General features: G+C 34.9%; 1 protein-coding gene across 1 annotated transcript in view; it reads right to left on the bottom strand.

Moving 5' to 3' along the window:
- Nucleotides 1–22,912, bottom strand: part of LOC128987241 (ribosomal RNA processing protein 1 homolog A-like) — a 34,579-nt gene extending 11,667 nt beyond the window's left edge. Inside the window, exons 1-5 of the mRNA XM_054407992.1 lie at nt 22,544–22,912; nt 20,817–20,896; nt 19,734–19,877; nt 16,469–16,633; nt 12,801–12,983 (exon numbers count right to left, since the gene is read on the bottom strand). Of these exons, the coding sequence (XP_054263967.1) occupies nt 12,801–12,983; nt 16,469–16,633; nt 19,734–19,877; nt 20,817–20,896; nt 22,544–22,709 (738 nt within the window). The 5' untranslated portion in view covers nt 22,710–22,912. The remainder of the gene's footprint in view (nt 1–12,800; nt 12,984–16,468; nt 16,634–19,733; nt 19,878–20,816; nt 20,897–22,543) is intronic.
- Nucleotides 22,913–24,269: the final 1,357 nt, after the last annotated feature.

The following is a 24,269-nucleotide window of genomic DNA, read 5'->3' as shown; positions in this document are numbered from 1 at the left end:
ATACAGTACTAAGACTTCACATTATGCAGTATTTAGTAAAAATGTTTAGTTTGCTTTTAAAGCTCTGCTGATAAATTGCGTTAAGATAATTTCAAGATAAATGAATTTGAATGAAAATAATAGAACTATCATTAATATCATCATCAATATCGTTTGAGATGGGGACATCACCTATATGCATATCTTCACCCAAAAATAGGAGTGAGAGATAAGTGTAGAATAGTGAGATGCCTTGTGTAGCTTTGTTTTGTTACTGACTAAGCCATATTCTGTGAGTGTAGGCCTACAGCAGATTAATAAAAATAATTTGTTTTAAAATGTATTTTATCTAGCATCAATATAACACAACCTCAATAAAGGGTTATAACATAAGGACATTGCAAAAAGTAACATATTTTGATCTAGTCAGGCACTGGACAGGACTAGGGCATTCATCTCAGTCGTTCCCAAACTATGGTTCACAGAAGCCACTTAGGTGGGTCGAAGAGATCAGACATTCAAAATGGTTTTGATCTGTAATTTATCACCAACGGAACAGTCGGGTAAGCAGAAGAATAGTACTAAGCGGGTAGCAAGCAGTGGCAGCGCTTTAATTGAACAGTAGGGTGGCCCTATGGTGGGACATAGCGGGGTGGGATCATTCAGAGGGTTATGGAATACCCAAGGATACACAATAACTTTTGCTAAGAAGCAAGACAGAAGATGACCTCAAACCAGCTTTACGATTTAAAGACTGCTTCTTATTGATAATGGTTGTTTTCTTAAGACAAGCAATTCCTGTTTGCTATAAATTGTACCTGACGATGGCCTATACATTTTTGTAATGTTTTCGGCAATAAATGTTTCTGGTTTCCGATAGTATGTGAACAAAATCATTGACTGGTAGTTGGTGTAGCGCTTCATCACTAATGGTTATGTCAAAATAGAATGGGTTATTTGCCTTCAGCCAAATAAGTGCTTACTGTAGTTTTTCACGTCGAACTTTGAAATCGATATGACCAAAGACGCCTTCACGTTGGACAATGATGACTTAAGTTTTCGGGCAGTGTAGGTAAGACAGATGCTATTTCATTAATATCTTGCTCAACATTATTGATGTTACCTTTGTAGTGAAACTGGCCATCCTGACCATTTGCTTGTACTTTGTAAATGCACATAGCGGGATGTACTCGTGCAATCAACATTTGTTCTACAATCGTCAGGTCAGTTAATTTGTTTGGGACACTTGACACATCCATATTATTTAACGCCGCGAATTTAGTTGCATTTGAACGACAACGCGAACAAATCGGTGATTGGTTTGAAGCTGTTAGTTGTTGGCGATGACAGTTAGTGTGAGTGTAAAATTTTAGTGCATCTAATTCATATTGGAAATGATTAGCTAACTGCCATCATTATCAGCTTCTTCCGCCACTGCTTCATCTGGTTCTTCTTGTTCACGACGCCACTCTCTTACAATATTTGCATTATTGGTGCGACGACCAATATTACGACGTGGCCTTTGAGGCATGCTCAAAACAAATATAGCATAACTGTTACTTCCATTGATAAACTGTTACATTCCAACTTTAACCTAGGATGAAAGTAAACATTGAAATGTAAACATAACAATTACAAACAATTAACATATGTTTATCTTATTTAAATGAAACGAGATAAACCCATATGTCATAAACCCAATATAATTTTTCTTTCAACTTACATTAAAATAACAAGTGAAATTGTGAGACCCGTAAAATAAAATCCAGAAGGAAATTTGCAAATATTTTTTACCAAAACATTGTGCTCAGTATTTTTTAGCTGTTGGCCAAATTTCATATCAATTGGTCAAGCCATTACATTCTGATGCTCTTACAAAGAAGTTACAAAGTGAGGGAAAGTGAGCTTCGCTCAATAAAAACAAGACAGACTCCCTTTGCTCACACTTTCCGTAAGCCAAGGTTTTTTCTCAAACCAAGAAGTGCAAAATGTTCTAATTTTCTTAGGACCATCTTCTTGAGAAAATGTAAAGCCTTTAGGTTGGTGAGATCCTAGCTTTTTAATTGCTAATTTTTCCTCAAGAGCTAGGTTAGAAAAGTTTAATGTTAAACAATTATCCACTTGATTCATTTTCAAAAGCTAAAATTAAACAAAATTAAGTTAGGCCTACCACTGTGTGTCAATCATCACAACTGTGAGTTAATAATATCATAGACTAACCAACACAAGAAGACTTCTCACCCCATTGTAAATTTTGAAGCATGTTTTTCGTGTCTAGTTCATGTACGTGACACAAAGGCGCTAGTGTCGATGAAACTTTGTTTCCATTATTTTAGGGTTAATTTCTTGATTTGTGCTTTACTGTTTGGTTATATAACTAGGGGACAAGTTATTGTTTATGATTAGATCGTATTATTTGGTTAAACGAGGTTTTAAATGGCTGTAATAACGGGAAACAAACTGTAAACAAAACACGACCTCTACATAAACCGTACATGAACTAACAATAAAATTGTCTTCAGCTGTTCCATAAGGATGAGAAATCTACTAAGGGAGTATGTTTTATCTATGATAATATTAAAATATAACTAATATTTTGCTGAAACTATAAATAATTCTATTAATTTAGTAGACTATTTTAAGTAATTTTTTAATTTACTTAGTAGGTCTAGTGTTTCTCTTATGTCTACTCTACGTCTACCCTACTCCTCTACTAAACATGTTATTGAAATTAGGCTAAATAATTAAAAACTAATAGGCATTGATTGGCCTGCTCAAAACTATCTATCTACAAACATACAATTAGTCTGAAAATGTACAATTTAAATTATGGCAAGAACTGCATTTTTTAATAATTACTCACAACTCTGAAGATTGCAGTACCGTTGAAGTAGGCCTAACCCCATTTGAACCACGAACACCCACTTCACAATAACATCACCACACCATCATCACGCCTTTACATTTAAATGATCACTAAAACCCACAAAATCGTAGTATGGCTACATACTGTAATAAATCTGTAATAATTAGAGGTGTGCGGATAGTGAAATTTCATTTCGGATCGGATTCGGATCGGATAGTTGAGGCTCGGTTCGGATCGGATCGGATATTGGGAGGTTCGGATTCGGATATTTTCGGATTCGGATAGTTCGGCACGGTTAATAATAAGCTGCATATGTATTTTTAACCTACAAAACAATGTAAAGCTGTGTAAATAAACTTAAATGACGATTTTGAACTATAGAATTTCAAATTAGCCAAGTCCACAGTTTTCTCTCTCTTGAAAATCACAATTCACAACATTTATTTTCAAAAGTTGGTTGCTTGAATTAAGTACACTAGCAGCCGAAATCTTCACAAACACCTTAGCTCAGCAGGACTGGTGTCAAACGTTTGGGCTTGTTTACTTGAGGTTATGATTTATCTTGTTTCCTGGTTCTCACAAGCCAAGGAGTTCGATCTCAAGTTTTTTTCACATTGTATTTCCTTACGTTTTTGGAACGGATTATTGGGCTTAAGTGGCATTTTGTGGGTTTGCCAAGTGTAGAATCACTAATGCACTAAATTGGCTCTAGCTCACGATTTGATGTTGGGCAATTAGACTTTATAACTGTGTAAAAGGTGTGTATCCCTGAATTTATAAATTGCATTCTACACATATTCACTGCCAAACATAATTCAGTAGAACCTTGATGAACCGAGAATTACACTAGCCTAGACATAACTTCATTACCCCAAGTAAAATACCAAGATAATCTTTATAATTGTATTTGAATCGTATAATCTTAGTTTGTTAAAAATGGATTGTATGTTCAACAATAATTGCAGTCCATTATTGTTAAGCAGTATGGTCCCAATAAAGGAGAGCTTTAGTATAAATACAGGAGTGAGACAAGGGGACGGGATTTCCCCCACTCTTTTCAACATAGCGATTGAAGAAGCTCTACAAAAAGTAAAAAATCTAAAGAGGGGCCTAAAATTGGGTGTAGACTTAAATGTCATGGCCTTCGCAGATGATGTGGTGATATTGGCTGAAAAGTCGGAGGATTTGTGTTTTCTAGCCGACAAGTTTATTCAAGAATGTAAAAAAGTGGGTTTGGAACTAAATGAGGAAAAAACCAAAATAATAAAGTTTGGACGACATCCCATCAATAGAGGCACCAATTTCAATATAGCCAACTATTTAATTGAACCAGTAGAAAGCTTTAAATACTTAGGAGTTACTGTAAATAGCTTTAACATAGAAGATACAGAAATATTAAGTAAATTAGCAAATGCCAATAAATGTTTAGGTGCATGTATGAAGCTCCTGTCATCAAAACTCCTATCATCTGATACAAAAATAAGAATATATAAAACCATTATTCAACCAGTATTATTGTATGGAAGTGAGACCTGGGTCCTATCCAAGAGAAATGAAGGACGCTTGATTGTTTTTGAAAACAAGGTCCTAAGAAAAATATTCGGCCCAGTAAACGAAGAAGGAGAATGGCGGATTAGAAAAAACAGAGAGCTGCGAGCGTTATACCAGGACCCTGATATAATAGCTTTGATAAAGGCAAAAAGATTAGGTTGGCTAGGTCATGTATTGCGAAGGGAAGAAGGAACAAGACTGAAGGAAGTATGTTCTGCTGTACCAACTGGAAAGCGTCCACTGGGTAGACCAAAAATGAGATGGTATGACCAAGTTAAGAGAGATGTGAGTCAGTGTGGAGGGACAGTGGAGATGGCAGCGGACAGAGAAGCGTGGAAGAGGCTGATCTACGAGGCGAAGAATCGACTGCGATTTGTAGCCCCCCAGCAGTAAGTAAGTAAGTAAGTATGGTCCCAAATTATTGTTTTTGATTTTGAAACATCACAGTTCATTTGACAAAATTATAATTGAAGCAGCCCAATGTCAAGTCACGCGCGCTTGTGCAATAGTTTGTTTACAAGCTTTCTCCAGACCACGGGGGAGGGGAGGGGAGGGTCTAATAAGCCGTCTATTGTTCACCCCCAAGAAGGTCCGACCCTCATTAGTGCCGGCTGCACTCAGTGTTTTACCCCCTGCTGTGCGCTATGTCATAAAAGCTGATTTGAATGCGTGATAAGGGAAACCCAAGAAATAGAATAACAAAGAGAAAGAATAATGACGTTGTTATCTTTATTCCCTTTTTACAATTTCCGTTATTTTTTGTTAGCTTTATGTAAGATTTTATGATTTTGTTTTATAGGTTTATAAAATAATTCTTTTTAACTACGGGAATATCAATTTATAATTTATCAACGTGCTTCTGAAACGGCAATACCGGATGCATAATAAAGGTCAATGACCTAAAATATCACGATTGTGCAATATTGTATTTTGATGTTGAAATTAAAATCACGACAAAAGTTTGTATATATCCATGGTCCCTATCGTTTAATCATTTAATATGTACACAATAAATGCTAAATAATCGTGGTTAGTTTTAACTTTATTTTTTATTATTCAAAGTTTCTACACAGTAAGACAATCCAAAGTCAAACCGGGCAATGAATACCCAAAAAACAACGTATCTTGTCCTGTGATTGAAATACCACTCGCCGGCCAGTCCTTTTGGTTTAGGGAAGTAGTGCAAGTCTATATATAGCTTCAAGGTCTTACCCACCCCTTCCCCCTCCGGTCCTACTTGACTCACTACCCGCGCTCCTTTCGAGGTTATTGCCCAACACCTATGTGGGAAAATAAAAAAAAAAAAAAATAGAATTAAATGAAAACATTTCCCTATCACTTTTGGAATCCAAATGGGTAACTGACGATGCGGTTCAAGTTTATTTTAACATATTAAATTCAACCCTAGGCAGTGAAAAACCAAAAATACACTTTATGAGCCCAGTTATAACACTTGCGATCAAGGTTTTACAAGATTACATGGACATCTTACAACCTGTTAAGCTTGAGGACAAGAATTTAGTATTTATACCTGTCAATGACTCGTCATCTGTCCAAGGAGTGGGAGGTTCTGGCTCACACTGGAGTCTTTTACTCTGGGATAAAGGAAATGACCATTTTTTTCATATGGACTCAAAAGGTGACTATAACCTCAGTCATGCTCAAACGGTTGCACAAAAAATGCATGCCTCTTTAAAGTCAACTGCTTTATTTCAATTTGAGAGAGTGAAAACCCCGCCGCAATCCAACAATCATGATTGTGGAATCCATATGCTTTTGGCAGCTGACACGATACTTGCTAGTGTAATGCAAGGTATAACACCTTCATTGGAATCATTGGAAAATATGCTACAGCCTTTTCCTGAGTCTATAATATTAACAAGAAGAGCCCAACTGGCTTTATGGTTTCACAAAGGTCAATATATGAGCATGTCCAAAGAAACTCTAAGAAAAATGATTTACCCTCCAAATACAAATCACAAAGGTGACAACATTTGTGAAACGGGTTCTGTAGAATGGTCAACTGTTAAATCAGCCAAATTTAAATACAATGGTTCTATCAGTCCTCCAAAAACAAACAACATACCAGTTATACCAACAGAAAACATTTATAATGTATTGCTAGACATCCAGTCCAACCAAAAATCTGATGATCATGAAGTGTCCCACCAACCAAACCTGATTAACTCCAATGCTAAAGCTACCTCGCTCATTGCTAACAAAACAAAAGTTACGTTTTGTGAAAAAGCCGTACAGGTATCACCTCAAACAAATCGAACTGTCAGGAAAGTAAACTCCAGTACAAAACCAACAAGACAAAAATCTTTGAAGATATCAAAACATAATATGAAACTCTCCATAGTCAGTGACAGCCAGGGTAGAGGGGTGTCTCAAGTAATTCATTATATGAGTAACAGCGATATATTAACAACCGGACTTGTAATGCCAAATACCGAACTATTGCATGTGGTGGATGTAGCATTAAAGCAAGGAAGTGATGTCATAGCTATACTCGCAGGAACTAACAATACCCTTAACAACACAATAAAGGATATTTATAAAAACATAGAGAAAAAGTTGCAAGAATTTGACAAAGATAAACAAGTTTTACTTTGCACTATTCCGCAAAGACATGATGCTCCTAACAACAGTATAATTCATTTAGAAATCCAAAGGATTAATAATTACCTAAGTGAACTGGTTGCACGATTCAAAAATGTCCATCTGATCGATACTCAGGTACTGAGAAGGTCATTCTAGACGTCTCACGGCCTACACTTAAATAATAAAGGGAAAAAAGAACTAGCCCGACTTATTATGAATCACATCAGAACTTACAGTCAACCTCAGCATATCAAGTCATCTGCAACTAATCTCCAAAGTAACCTGTTACAATCGCAATCAATAAAATCTAGAGTACAGCTATTGGAAGCTGACATGAACACTGTGATCGAATTGTACTCAGGTGACAGCAAAAACGCTTTTGCTCATTGTATCTCCGCCGATTTTGATAGTGACAAACAGATGAGTCAAGGTGTCGCTACAGTCTTTAAAGGAAAGTTTGGCAAGCCAAGTCACTCAGATTACTGTGATTCAAACCTGACCTGTCAAAAATCCAAACAGGGAGCCACAATCTACAGCTTAGTAACAAAGCAAAAATACTATCAAAATTCGAAAAACTACCATAAATACAACGCTACGTACAATGCAGTTTTTGATCAGCTTGCCAAAGACTTTAAACGGAAAGAGCTAAAAAATCTGATATGCTCCCCTTTAGGATGTACACGGGACCGCATCTCACCACACCACTTCATCAACAATCTGTTGAAATTCAAACAGGAAACAGGGGCATCAATTACAATTGTTACCTACAATGAAAATGCTTCGGAGAAATTATATAATAAGTTATCGTATACAGACTTCGTGAAACACCTTAGGAAACTCATAGTGTCACTTCAATCAGCACGACAAAATGAAGATTCTGGAGGCAAAACAGGCCTACCTAGTGGCAACGGACATCCCCTTTTGGCTGATAAAGGACATTTACTGTCAATGGAAGAATATCCTCCTCTGCCGTCCAGTAACAACAATCCAAGTTCTGCTGTTGATAATTCAGACATGATGACAACCAAGCAAGATGTAACTGTAGCTGTGACTTCACCCTGCAAATCCAACACCCCCTCCTCTCAACCTACAGAGGCAGCCGATACTTCATCATCAACAGCCCCTCAACAACCTCCTGTGTCACTGTGTACCGAAAGTGTCAATGAAAGTGAAACCAGTGCTAGTGTTTTAGAAAATGTAAATTCTCATTTTTTAGGAGATACTCTAATAGGGGATCCTCCACTGCATTAGGCCCTGTCACAAATAATCCCAGATGTAGCTCCAATAAATTTAATTTAAATTTAATTCATGTAAATGTACAATCTTTAAGGAATAAGTTAAGTGAATTGGCTTTAGTATTAGAGGAATCCCATTGCAACATTGCATTATTGTGTGAACATTGGCTTCTTAGAGATGAAATTAGGCTGTATATTCCCCAAGGTTATACTCTCGCAGATTCCTTTTGCAGAGAGGATGATCCCCATGGAGGCTCTTCAATCATTTTAAGTGCAAATATTTCATATGATAGGATAGATATTTCACACCTTGTTCACACTGGCTCATTAGAAGCATCATGTACTTACATTAATGATTTCAATGTAACTTTGATATCTCTGTACAGAACCCCCGATTCTGATTGTAATTTATTTTTTAATCAATTAGAGAGCCTTTTAACATTTGTTTTACAAAAAAAATCATCTTGTAAATTAATTTTAGGAGCAGATTTTAATGTTGATTTTTTAAAGAATGATAATCCCACAAAAATGCTTGTCAATGTCTTAAAATCATTCAATTTATATTACATCTTTAAATACCCAACCAAAGGGAACAAATGTATTGACAACATTGCAACTAACATTGAGCCTAACTTATTTCAGTGTACAGTTTTGAAAGAACAAATATCTGATCACCCTATTTTACATTTTGCATTCTCAAGTAGTTTATATGTGCCTGATATAGTCAAAGAAGTTTCTTTTAGATTGTTAACAAAAGAAAGGATTAATATGTTTTTGTATAGTTTAAGTGTCATCAATTGGGAGCCGGTTTTTCAGATTGCTGATGCTAATGTTGCTTTTAAATGTTTCATTGACTGTATTCAGAATTGTTACAACTATCACTGTCCTAGACTATCTAAGAGAGTAAGAAAGGATTACAAAGTTAGTACAAAAAATAACCTGTGGTTTGATGAGTCACTTAAGAAAATGAAGGATACTCTGTTACTCCTCAAGGATTTGACTAAAATACCAGCTTATCAAAACAATGACATCCTAAAAAAATGTCTATCATCTTACAAAAACAAATATAAAACTAGAATTAAAACCGCTAAGATAGAATATAATGAGGAATTTATTAATAGTTCACAAAACAAATGTAAGGCTGCATGGAAAGTTGTTAAGTCAGAAAGTGGTTTATTTTTTAAAAGTGAAAAGTCGGATCCACCAATTACAGCTGACGAATTTAATGACTATTACATTGATGTAGGAAAACAAATTTTAGACAAGTTCTCTAATGGAGGGGGAAGTGGGTTAAATTTTTACGACTTTTTAGATAAGGAAAATGTTTCTAATACCAATTTTTCCTGGAAGCCGGTAACATCAATTGAAATTTTAAAAGTTATAAGATCACTTAGTTCCTCTAACTCTGAAGATTTTTATGGCTTTTCTAACAAAATTGTTAAATATATAGCTCCATACATTCTAGAACCCTTAACTTACTTAGTTAATATTGCCTTATTAAATTCCACATTTCCCAGTTGTCTGAAAATATGCAAAACAGTGCCAATTTTCAAGAAAGGAGATATATCTTCTGTTTCCAATTATCGTCCCATTTCAATGGTTCCAGTTTTTTCAAAAATAATTGAAAATTGTGTTAAAATACAGCTTTTTGATTTTTTATCAAATAACAAAATTCTGAATAGCAATCAATTTGGCTTTCGACCCGGATACTCCACAACTTTAGCTGTTGAATCCATAGTGTCAGATATTCTGGATACATTTGAATCTGGCAACTATCTGAGTCTGGCCCTTGTGGATCTCAGCAGGGCCTTTGACTCAGTTCTGCACACCATACTTTTGCAGAAATTGGATTTTTATGGTATAAAACACCAGGAACTAAATTTTTTTAAAACCTACCTTTGTGGCAGACAACAATATGTAGCTTCCGGCAAACAAACATCAGCTTTTAAAGAGGTTCTTGCCGGGGTGCCACAGGGGTCAGTACTTGGGCCAGTGTTGTTTATATTATATATTAATGATTTGCCAAATGCTATGCCTTGTAAAACAGTTCTATATGCAGATGACACATCGTTTATTTGGCCTTCTGACAATCTTAACACAGCAATCCGTGGAATTGATAACATGATCGATATTGGTAATAATTGGTTTAAGAGTAATTTTCTTGAAATTAATAATGATAAGACAGAGAAAATATGTTTTACACTACGTAAAAACCAAATTGAAAATCCAGATTTTGTTAAATTGCTAGGTATTTTCTTAGATAAAAAATTAACTTGGGAAGAACATACCAACAATGTAATATCTAAGTTGTCACGAGTTTGTTTTTTATTGCGAAAACTAAAAAACTGTGTATCTAATCACACACTTCTTTCTGTTTACCATAGTTTATTTCATACACACTTATTATATGGAAATATTCTCTGGGGAAATAGCTGTGGGGCCAGCAGGGTGTTTACTTGGCAAAGAAAAGCCCTGCGGATCATGTTTGATATACCAAATAAAGTCAACTGCAAACCTTTCTATATAAATAATAATATAATGACACTTCCAAGTATTTATATTTTTAATAATTTAGTCTATGTTAAACAAAACATTACAAATTTTACTAAATGTCACTCAATACATAACCACTTAACTAGACAATCAAACAACCTGTACATCCCACCAGTTAGACTTTCAAAATTCACAAAAAGCCATAAATATTTACAGTTACAACTTTTCAATAAACTTCCCATTCCATTTAGAGTAATTGATAACATAAACCTTTTCAAATCAACATTATCAAGATGGCTAATTAGCAAAGCCTTTTTTTCTATAGACGATTTTTTAAACACAAATAATTACTCTGAACTCTTAACACTATTGGCCACTAGGAGGCAGCCTGCATGACCAAAAATCTTTTTACAAATTTCCTGAATATTTACAAATTGTTTAGTTTTGAAGCATTATTTACTTAAATTTGTGTAAGAGAATTCAATCTTAGAATTTTAAATTTAAATATTAGGCCTGTATGTACAGTTTATGTAACAAAATGTTCAATGCTTCTTAAGATATAGATTTAAGCATGATGTCATTTGTGTCCTGATTTCTGACGTTGTCTATTGTAATTTTATGTTGCTGAATGACAATAAAGATTATTATTATTATTATTATTATTATTATTACCTTTCTATTGTGTTGCCTTTCTATTGTTTCTATTCTGACTTTTTTCGGGCTACATTTAATCTATTGTTTACGTAACATCACAGTAGTAGGCTAGATTTTTCTACTTTGAAACAGTACTATAAAAAAACTATTACGCAGCGCCCCTAGTATCAGGAGCAAGACAAGCACGAGTTGACTTTCATTTGACCATGGTAGTTCTTTTCTGCTTTATGTCTGTTCGTTCCAGACGAATCTAATCATAAAGCAAAACAGCCGATAACGACTAAACTAGTTATCAGTATTGCATCATACGGCTTCTTTGCCGTTTGCTGTTAGGTCGTAGGAAACGTATTGCTGTAATTTTGTCCGGGGAAACTAATGGTGGTTATGGAGGTTTTCTGTCCAAAACGTCAAAATATATTGTCTATCCGAAAAAGTCGGATATATAACGGATAGTGTCGGATATCGAATTTGGGCTCGGTTCGGATACGGATATCCGAACCGAACCGAATCCGACCCGATTTTTTGGATATCCGCACACCTCTAGTAATAATATCATGAAACTAACTAAAAGTGTTAACTTATTAGTTCATAAAATATTTCATACAACTACAATACAACCCATTTGCAGGTTGGTGTATAACATACACGGGCGGCGGGAATCGAGATGTAAACATTTAAAGCTACACTAGCGCTCAGCACGCCCAGCGATAATATTGAGAATCAACGTCCATTGGGCCAGCTCAAATCGGCCCTTCTGCTCCATATACCAATGCATTGGTCCCTGATAGTCAAGCGCCGCCGGCTGGCGTTGCCTTGTCTTACGTTCTTATGGTGGCTAGAAGGGCTTGAAATCTGTGGCTCTCCAATGTGTTACGAGATGATTGCATTGTATTTCAACAAAAGTTATGACCCTTTAAAGTTCAAAATTAATTTAAATCTCAGTTTATTGAATAATATTAACCAAATAACCCATTAAGAATTTAAAAATATACTTTAGTGTTTATTTTGGGTGGGCCCGGCCCACTTGGCCCTTATGGAAATGCCGCCACTGGTAGCAAGCAACAAAGCAGCACATTAAAATATATTGAGCATATTCATAACTCAACACAGTTTTTAGCTTTGGCCGTGTTTAAATAGCAATTTTTTAAAAATCTTAATCAAAGTGTATATGAATAGCTGAGTCGGGACTTTTTGAAGGTAACTAAAGCAGTGAATAACTCATTGTGATCGTAGAAAATTTCTTAAGGTTTTTGCAAACAAAAATTTACAATATTGCTCCATTCGAAGATAAGCCAACCTAGCTCATTGAATTAGGATTTAGTTGTTTAACCATAACTGTTTGAACATTTTCGAAAACAGATAATTTAGTCTGTATATATTATTGCTATATCGTGAGTATATAGGCTACTTTTACATACCTCCTTCCAGGCCTGTTCCTTCATATGATGTTCGATTCCCAGTTCTGTTTGACGAATGAGGTGCAAGAAAACATATCTCATGATCTGGGAAATCATTCGGCCGTCTTTCAAATTCGCCATGACCTTGGCAAACACTGTGATAAACTGTAGGATTGTGGAACTAGACAGTTCGCCTTTCCCCACCTGGATACAAGAGAGAAAAGTGTCAGGTGCTTTCAAAAAATGTAAACCAAAACAGAATATCTGCCAAAACTTTGGTTCAAACCAAGCTTTTGCTAACTAAATATTAGCCTATAGTGAGCTCAATTGAAAAGACTACAAAAAGACATACTAATAATAAAGGAAATATTGGCAAAAGTGCATTTAAAAAATGTAAAATTATATTTTATAATCATATTTTATAAAAATTAAAAATTCAAAGTCTTATTTTAGACAGTTCAAGATTAAATTATTTTACTTCTACCAAAAGCCTCTCTGGGTCCACCCACTCACTGTTCATACTCTGTCACTAACATTAAAATTACAAGTAGCGGTACATCGTATTTAGAACAGCCTTTTTCCAAAGATTGCCATGATTAGGAAAATCTACAAAAATATCTTTAAACAAAAGCTGAAGAAAAAGTACTGTGCTACATCTGACAAGTATGTGTTTACGGTACAAGCGTGATAGTTTCTATGTTAGGCTTGTCGAGCGCAGGCTTTATGCCAGTACCCCAAACATGTACCCGGATGAGTTGCATATGATACTTTTCACCACACTACCAGCAACAAATATTGGGGGTAAGAAGTATCCAAACAATACATACAATCACAACACAGGCTTAATATACAGTAAGCTACAATGTTTTATCACAACACTTCAACACAATTAAAACAGTTTTTGAAATTTAAAATTTTTAAACCATTCCTAGATTTATTTGTGAATGTGCAATGTGCTAGTCAAAACCTGTATTGATATATCGTTTGGCTTTGTTGAAAGCCTATCAAAAGATCTCATAAGTTATTTCGAAAAAAAAAAACGTTTAAGAGTAATTGATACTAATTTGTACTTCAGTTGGCTTAACTGATCCCCTTTTAGCGAATTTCCCTATAGGGAAGTAGCTATTACCGTAGGTCTCATGGTGAGACTTAGGCCCGGGACCGATTTACTTTTTCATTTTGATGTCCCCAGAGGCCAAAAACACCACTCGTTCAAATTTTTATATATGTATATATATATATATATATATATATATATATATGTGTCCGTGAACACGATAACTGGAGTAATTTTTATCCGATTTTGATGAAATTTAGTTTGAAGGTGTAAGGCGGGATAAACTTGAATGAGTTCGCGATCCAGCATGATCGGACCATGGGAACAGGGTTTTATGGGGGGTTTTATGGGGTAAAAATTGGTTTTTCTCACTTTTGATCCTCAAAACACAAAATTTCCCAATTTTTCTCTAAACCTTCTTAAAGAGCTTAAAATAACAAACAATTCAGTATATCAAAGTGTTTTTGTACGGTTATTGGTTACGGAGAAAACTAAAAAAATGGTAAATTTAAAATTCCCACGTTATTCTTATGGAGAATATTGTAAAATGTTGTAGTTTGCTTGTTTATGGATATCTTTTGATCAAACTTGGCAAATATATTCATTTTATACTAAGCAATAATTATTTTACTTAAAAGTTAAAACACACACTTTATTAGTTTCCTTGTAGCAGCAAACCTAGGTACTCGTTAAACCTAATGTTATTTAAATAGATCAATTGAAAATCAATTCAGCCAAATGGAAATTCGCTTAGGCGTCAGGTTTGCTGCGGCGGGGGTATTAAAAAACAACACCTGCTTACATTGTAGTGTGGCAATAATGTCTTTTTCAAAAAACACGAAATACTTACTCTTTCTGTAGAGTTGTTGTGACTTTTTTTAAAATTATTTCCTAATTTAAAGATTATGTACCTTTAAGGAGAAAAATAAATGCTTACACAATATCATTGACTTTAGGATACTGAAGTAGGCCTAGCATCATATCTATATAGATCAGCTGTAGCCTATCGTTTATTTAAAAAGAACATAGTTGACAAGCCTATAGAGCAGTAGTTCTCAAGCCTTATAGGCGTAGAAGGATTTCAAGGTGTGAGGGCACCTAGAAAAATAATAAATAAAAATAAAAATAAAGCAAAACTAATATCAAATTAATTTGGGATTTAATCTTATATATTAAAACACTTTTGCAAAACTTATGACAGCTAGTTTTTGACCACGGGGCTGTACTTCAAATTAGTAGAGTAGCCTAGTAGTAGCTCTAGTCCATATTAAAAAACTTTAAAAAATGTATCAATAGAGTACCGGCACAGATAATTGATTACACTCAGGGATTATAATCCTACAATTAAATATGATTTAAGCTTAATATGGTGAGTGGGGGCATAGGGCGGGAAGAAAATTCAGGATTCTAAAGGAGACGTGGAGCAAAAAAGCTTGAGAACCCTTACTACAGTAGACTCCCTCTTATCCGGACACCTTTTAACCGGACATTGGTTTAACTGGACCACACTCGGTAGAAGTAACATCTCTTTATCCGGATAATTTTTATCAGCACATCGGTTTAACCGGACTAGATTGGCAGGAAGTGGGCGGTACTGAAACGAATGTTCTCTTGGGAAAGATTTGAGACCAGTGATTATGTGTCTAAATACAATGCTCTCCTAATTTAAGTCAAATACTGTATGAGTATGCATTTAAACAGTCCGTTTTAATGAGATTTTGGGGACGTCGGTTTAACCGGAAAAACCATTATCCGGACTGGCCTCGGTCCCGAGGAGTCCAGATAAGAGGGAGTCTACTGTATAGTATGCTCCAGTCTAAAATTGAAAACTAGTTTTTGTGCTTACAAACTAAACTAAACTAAACTAAACTAGTTTTTGGCTTGGTATAAATGTTGGCGTATTCAACAGAAATCAGTAATTCACATCCGTGTTCATTGGTGGCTCAATCCAAATACGTTTATTTTAATTAATGGAAATGGAATTTCTTGTTCTATACTTAGTCAAAGATTGTGTTAGCATGATGTAAACATGCTACCTACTGACATATCATATGTTAACTAGAAAATAAATAGGCCTAATTAGAATTTTCTTATGAATTTGATTGGGAAAATCTTTTCAAGATTTTAGTTGAATAATAATGAGAATGATCATATTCAAAAGTACAATCTTACAAAGAAAATAAATCATTAGTGTTTGGGAGATGAACTGTGTTGTTGGAACAAGCAAAAGTCCTGAACAGATCTGAATGTTGGCCAGTACTTTTGCCAGTTATGATGTGACTCATGATGTGTTCAAAAATCACAATTTTGTAGACTTTGTATTACATAAATATTTCATTACATTTCCTAAAGATTGGTTTAACCAGGAAGGCGTGTAGTGAGGTACTGTATGAGAGATGATCTAAACAGCACAGACAGAGAGTTACACCACTAGACTTTTAATCTCACAGCAATCAATTGATGAAATTATTATTACAAAATAAAAGCGCAAGAGGTGAGGAAGGGGTTTTCGTGTGCACACTACCCTGCTGACCACTCTAATTGACACAATTGATATCTGATTTCCATATTTCCACAAATCGATGTAAATGGCACACATTTTTTAGGTGATTTCGATGTGAATTATCTCTACCTTAGCCAGCTCCTCACAGAAGACCTCTATGATATGCATGTTGAGACCCATAGGTGCGGAGGTGAGCGTCTGGTGATACACGTGGGTGAGTTGTTTGACCTCAGAGTCGCGCCATCCTGATCGTGCAACGAGCTCCAAACTCTGACGAATGAATCTCCGCACCAACTGCAATAATACAAACATTGATTAGAATCTGCTTCAGTTATCATCATTTACCTACTATTATGCTGATCATAAGGTTTAGCCTATTACCTGTTGACTCATTCCCTTCCACCTGATTTTTGGGGCCTATGTCAGTTGAAAGTGAAGTTTTTAGAGTTTTTAATCCGGATACACCAAAACTTACATTTCTAGACTTACAATTAATAGAACATAAATCACCATCTAATCTATACTATACTTTACTATATATATATAATCTAATGGTGTTTGTCTGTATGTGTATTACTATTTAACGTTAAAAATACTGAACTGACTGGGCTTAAATTTTACAAAAATATAGCTACCATACCAAGGATGGTCATAGGACTATTCACAATTTGATACTGACCGTGGGCTTTGCCGTTTTGGCATTAAAAGTTCTGAGGTGAGGATTTTAAAAGTAAATATTGATTGGTCTCCATGGCTGCAATGAGAATAATCACAATGTTTACATTTGCTTTGACATTTCAATGTAAATAAAAAGAACTGCCAAATTGCTTATTTCACAATTTCAGACAGCTGATCCAAAGAAATTAAATGTAATATTTTATACAACTAAATGGTTGGTTTTTTATTTAACCCTAGGACTGCCTTGTGCCGTTTAAATGGCGTTCTGATATGAGAGCTCGGTGCCCAAACGCCGTTTCGGACATTTTTTTTCAAACGCTTATCACGCAACGAAAATGATCCAGAAGCATAATAGTTTTGATACCGTTGGAAAGAGGAGATTCTGAACTTTTATTTTCATATATAAACACACATTGTAACACTAGCAGATCAATATAATTGCTATTATAATTTGGACAATTTGTTCCGCGTGGTTTCTAAATCACGAATAAATATGTTGATAATTGACATAGAGTGATGACAGTCATACCTATTTTAAGCTAAGAAAACGTTCTATCTCTATGTTTTGGTGCCTTTCAGTATTGAGATTCAGGTGACACATCAGTTGTAACTGGAAAAACAAGTTGTTTGTGTTCTGTTCGCTAGAATCTAAGTAAGGTTTACAGTGCGGCTACATTATTACCTGTGCTAATTTTCATTAGAGGCTAGTGTTTTAGTGTAAAAGAATTGTACTCCTATTGTCAGGTGGTGTATGAGTTAGTAGTAGTATTTCCATATCACACTGGGTAAGTATTATTATTTATGTCCAAATTTGTGTAATTGAAATAGTGGTTGTTTAGAGGTTATGCCTAGTAGCCTAGGCCTAAATCATAGCCTAGCCTACAATGGTATGTGTGTCTCACGCCAGAATAATGCTTCTGGAACCTTTATTTGTTTATATTTCTGTATATATATGTATATTTCAGTATTCAGAAATATATTTCCTATAAATACATACCATCATATTATAGTAAAGTACAAAAATTAGATCTAACTTTGAATGTTTTCGGAAAAACTAAAATTTAGTTTTTCAAGTCATATAAAGTTATAAAAAAGTTATAACTTTGTGGCCTACAATATGACATTATTCTGAATAAATGTATTGTTACCTTTAGTAATAACAACTTTTGTATGTAAATTTTATACTTATACTGATTATATTATTTTTATGTTTCAAATGTACAGCGCAAATTTGTTGATGATACCCAATTTCTGTATTTTCCCCCGTAATTCTGGTTAAGAAACTATTTGAAACAAACCAATCACATTTCCACGTAGGGAAATAAATTGCCTACATTTCATATATCTTAGATTGCCTGTAAAAAATTTGGTGTAAAAATGCTAGGCCTCTGCTTTTGAAAATTACTCCAAAGATTTGAAAAAACTATTCACATTTTGCAAAAAAACAGGATTCCTGATATTTTATTTATTCAAAATATCCTTTCTTTTCTGAACAAAACAAGTATGAATATGACTAGCTTATCAACAGTAGGCTACTTTAGGCACTGTGAACTGTTAAAAACACCTCTGCAACATGGCCAAAATTGCCAGGGCACCGAGCGATTTTGCTTGTTTTGAAATAAGCTACAGTGGAGTCCCGATAATCCGAACTTCGGTAATCCGAAAGTCCGCTTAATCCGAAACCAAAAAATTTATTTTTTAATTAAAAAATTTGAAATTTTTTTGAATTTTTTTTTTGAATTTTCGAAATTTTTGAATTTTTTTCGAAATTTTTTGAAGTTTTTTGGAAAGTTTTTGAATTTTTTTATTAAACTTTTGACACAGTTAGCTGTACCTCGTCAAAGTATTCTGTAGCGGCTGGGCGAGATAGACTTTTTTGTAGAGTATTTTAGTAAATTAATATTTCACCATTTTTGTTATTACCGTAACATTTTACATTGTCGTCCGCCAAATCACAAATGGATTTTACTAAGTAATAATGCTGCAGCCAATAGGTCTAGCCTTAAGTAATGTGAAAAACAATCCCGGGCTCGTGCCTGCGTCCGAAAAAAGTAGTAAGAATAAGACAAAAAAATTTCAAAAAATTAAAAAAATTAAAAAAAAAATTTAAAAAATAAAAAAAAAAACAAAAAAACGTTAAATCCGAAATATTCGGTAATCCGAAATGGGCCCGGTCCCAACCATTTCGGACTAACGGGACTCTACTGTATATATATTTTATTTTTTATTTTTACATAATGATGATCACTCATTACAGCTTGATTAAGGCTATTAATTATTTTTTTGTGTGTCCTTTTTATTTAAACTAGCTTATGCCAAGTAGCCTAAGAAAAATGTAGCCTTTAAATATTAAATACTAAAATTTAAATAACATGATTTTTAAGATTTGTGTTATTACTAGAACTAGGACTATAGAACTATAGAAGGACAGATAAGTAGGGCCTAAGGTACTACTAAGACCCAATAGGTAAGATTCAATGGTACCCTTGTGGTGTCTAGGACAAAGTCCAACACCCCCCCCCCCCACGTGTAGGCTACTACAACGCTCATGGTGGAGGACCCTGTGCCCTAGGCGCCATTGGAATTTCTGCACAGTGCACACCACTCAGGATCTTCCTTGCTTTTCACAAGTAGGCTATATTTTTCACACAACATACTAGGAAAGTGCAAAGCAAGTTTCCTCTGTGCCTTCTCTGTGGTAGAAGTCAAAACTCACCATCAAATACTTATCCAGTCGGAGCTGGTCAATACCAAACCACTCGATTGATAGAGAGGAGAAGAATGTTTCAATAAACAACAGAGATGCTTTGAAATTTGCAAAACTGTGAATCAGTTTGCTTATTTCTTCTGCTAAATCTTCCTGAAAGAAACAAAAATAGACATTTATTAACGGGTAAAATATTATTCATGCTGAATGATCATTTAGGATTCACGCTAGTTTTATTCATTCATTGCTTGTCTGTTACAGCTAGTAGATTAGAAAACTTATTACAGTATTTTGCATTGTTAAACAGTGTTTGCTTATCACTTGTCAAGACAAGTAAATAAATAGCCTGTTTTTTTTTTGTTTTTTTTTTTTTATCTGTCATACCAGATAAACAATGAGCCCACAAGTTCCTCTTGTCTACTGTCCCTTCAAACAATGCCGAGATTAGAGTATGCTAGGTTAGGCTTGATAAGGCAGAGAAATAAAAGACAAAGAAGAACAGCCCAACAACATATTGATATTTACTGGACTGAGTGCATTTGGCTACGCTGAAAACTGAGGGTGAAGATCTAATCTAGACACTTCTCACCTACATCCTCTCTTTTTAAGCACAGCATTTAGAACCTCGTTATTTATAATCTAAGTTTGTCACACATGAAGAATTACATGAAGAATCATTCAAAAATTGGTTTTATTATTGGCTTATTGATAAAAATAACTTAGGTGTTCCTGCTGAAATATTTGAAAAGTACTATTGTTAAGTATATAGGGCTTAATAAATGTTGTTCAAATCAAAATCAAAACTAGGCTATGTCATAGACTAAAGATGAGTTTCAATTTAAATTTCCCTGCTTGACAATTCAGGATGTGGCATTGGAGACAAGTTTCTTGAGCTTTTTTTCACAAAAAAGTTCTGGTTACCTACACATGTTCTTTTTGACTGCTATGGCATTTGTTCCAGGCAGATTTAAGTTAGGTACCGTGAAATGTAACTGAAAATTTGTTAAACGGAATCTTGGCTTTATAACTTTAATTTTAAATAAAACAAGTGGGCATAGTGCTAAATATTATAAAATGATTTAAGTTACTTACTTGAACCAGAGGTTTGTCAGACATCCACATACAATAGAATAGTCCTTTCCAAATTCGCATAAAATCATCCTTGGTAAAGTCTGAAAATCGAATGAAAACCTTTAACGTGATACAATTTACTTAGTAGTATAAAATAACAATTGGAATCCAGGCCTACCTGTCTTGGTGTATGGTTAGCTGTGTATGGTGTAGGCCTATGGACCTTGGAAGTTTAATCTATGTACCTGGGTCAAGAATAAGTTACTGTAGCCCACATTTTACAGAGCTGACAAGGAACGAGGTAGGTATATATTTCCTTGTTACCTTAACATTTAAATCAATTGCATACTTTCTTTTGTACAGCAAAACAAAGCGACATGGGCTACAACATACCTAGCCCACTTGTTTTCAGGTCTTCAGCATAACTTCCAGTAAGGCCTAGATGCCTAACTTACGCCTAGGGTACAATAAAACAGTCAAATGTAGGCCCATTTTACAGCAATACTTTGCGGAATAGTCGAAGGTCTTAGAACTCATTTGAGTTATGTTTTAAGGGGTAACTTACAGTTTCTTAACTGGGCTACGCTAATATCAATTGAAACTATTGAATTGAAAATATTGAATAACCCTCCAAGTGTCCATAGTTTAGGCCTTAATGTCCACCTATTTTTGGCGCATTTGCAAGGTTTTATTAAAACGGATCTGAGAAGCTTAAAACAATGTTAATTCTAATGTTCTATATACCATTTTGTTTGGAAAATCATGGGCTTCAATATTATATATAAAACATAAGGAACATTTTTTCAAAAAAAAAATCTTTAGGTAAAAAAAAATATAATTTCGAAAATTGTCAAAAAAAAAATAAGTTCGCGCTCAATGAAATTGTATAAATTATAGGCCTATAAATATTTGAAAATAGCCACTTTGTTCTAAATTTTATGAGGATTACAAATATATAACAATATAAGGAAGTAGATTTGCAAATAAATAAGTTATGGGCAAAAAACAGATTTCAGTACATAGCGTTTAGCTAAGAAAGCATAGCCTAACCATAGCTAGGAATCTGGCTGATAATTTACATCAATATCACTACCTACTTCTTCAGGATCATCAACCAGCACTTCAAAACCACTTAAATCTTCTTATAATGCAACACGTATATCACTACTTTTGATTTTTAACACTAAAACAATGATAAACGTAATAAAACACATCAGTCATCGGTCGGAGGGTAACCTAGCTGTTTACAAATACACGCACGTCAGCTGTCTGCTACATATTACGATCGGCTCAGGATTCTAACGTACAGCGCTGAGACAGACCTCTGGAGAAAGCTTAGAATGAAACGGAAAGAACGATACCTAACTCGATCCAGTTCAATCCGATTCAGTCAGTTATAGAGCCTTCGCCGTAAACGATGTCTGCTTGTCGAAAAATCGACAAGTAACACTACACAAAGTGTGCTGCTTGTCGAATTTTCGTCAAGTAACACTGGGAGGGTTAATAGGTAGGGGTAGGCCCCTAATCGATATTTTAAAATCTATTATAAAATAAAACTAAGTATCATAACCTAACATAACCAACCAAACTTGCTGATGGTGAAAAAATCACATCAAGGTTTACTAATAGAATGGATAGTTTCAATCAATATTAGCGTAGCCCAGTTAAGAAACTGTACCCGTTTTAAGTAATGTAGGCTAGGCCTAAGTTGATAAATTGCTAAAAAATTTGCCATAGGGACCACTTACCCATGGAACCTTGAGAACGTGCCATAAACCATTTTTTCAGTCTTCTCACACCTCGATCCCTCAAGCGTTTATCATTACAGGCTAAAACTTTAGCAAAAGAAATTTCTTGAGCCAACAATAAAACGTTGTTTTTGGGTTTGATTGTGGTTAAGTGAACTTCTTCCATGATTTAAGAATTGTCTAGGCCTACCTTAAAAATATCACATGCACCTCAAGGTATTTTAGTTTTAAACTATCATTAATAACACTAAGGTAAAACAAACGTAACAAGACTTATGTGCTATGGTGTCGTCAAGTCACCGAAAAGAGGTTAGTTTTAATTTTTAAACTCAAGTCAAGTCAAGTCAACACACAGCGAAACCTAACCTACGAGAACCACACCATCACCAACGATAACGTACGTCGTAAATGTGATCGAGAATCGAGATCGAGAACGAGAACAAAGACAAGACCAAAGACCACGAATGTGCTTTAACTCTGGCCCACTGAGCTATAATTAATTGTGGCCGCGGCCTTCGAGTTCGAAGTGAAGTGGCAACGTCACAAAAGTAGGGAATTACATATTTGGAGGCTCATTGTGTCAATGATTCGTAGAGTAAGTGAATCCTAACCTGTTTGTCTGCAAACTCCTCCGGAACGACTTCACCGATCGTTATGAAATTTGGTGTGTAAATTCTGTAGGTATGCGAATCGGACGTAAACTATTTCCCGTTTCGAAATTCTTAAAAGGGCTCCGCCCCAGTGGCTCTGGAGCTTCCCATGTTAACCTTATGAGAAATGGAATTAATGAATCTTAACAGCTGTTTCAATTAAACAAGTTGGTTCTGTTCTATGATGTTCAATAGCATTAAAGTTACAAGGATTACCAACAGGGTGCAGCACTATTATTTCTTTTACATTTATGACAACAGCTAATTTGCAACCAAAAGGTGAGTGAGCGTAGCGAACGAACTTCAACCTGGAGGCGAGTTAGCGTAGCGAACAAGCTAACCTGAAGGCAAGTGAGCGCAGCGAACGAGCTCCAACCCAAAGGTGAGTGAGCGTAGCGAACGAACTTCAACCAGGACGTGATTGAGCGATGCGAACGAGATCATCTTGAAAATTAAACGTAACGGTACTTTCTTTCCATCGGTCTGTCTTAGGGGAAACCTATAACTTAGGCGATACGAAGTTCGCCGGGTCAGCTAGTTTAAATATATAAATCAATCAAGTGCAAATTAATGAGCAGATGTCACCAGTCTGCCATGCTATCTTATGGGACAACTGACAACCCTACTTGCGACGTTATGACGTTGCCAAGACTAACCAACACCAAGTAGACTTCTCATCCCATTGTAAATTTGAATAATTTAGTATGAAAAGCATATTTATCAGTTGAGTATATAATTTAAATTGTTCATAAAAACAAATTTTGAAAAACCCATACCGGTAACAAATATTTTGTGCGAATCCGGATGGATCTCGAACCTGGTACTCCAAGTTTCTTTTATTATGAGCCTTTTATCTTACCTCTGAGCTATCAGTGATCGTTGATATTACAGTACCTGTTTTCAAGCTGCTAAAAGAGCAGCCAACATAATTGCAATGGTCGCAATAAAAATATTTTTTATACTATGATTCTGTTTATGCATCAAGTAGGTAGTTAAATAGTTTTTCGGGGAGTTGGAGAGGACACTGACACTGGTATTATGAATTATGATTAATTAATCTTTCCCCTTAAATTGTT

This window comes from Macrosteles quadrilineatus, unplaced genomic scaffold (genome assembly GCF_028750875.1).
Source record: "Macrosteles quadrilineatus isolate MER2022 unplaced genomic scaffold, UCM_ALF_1.0 Scaffold_2__2_contigs__length_208266976, whole genome shotgun sequence".
NCBI lineage: Eukaryota > Metazoa > Arthropoda > Insecta > Hemiptera > Cicadellidae > Macrosteles > Macrosteles quadrilineatus.
The sequence above is the reverse complement of the archived record's forward strand: the minus strand, read 5'-3'. Positions and strand labels throughout refer to the sequence as shown.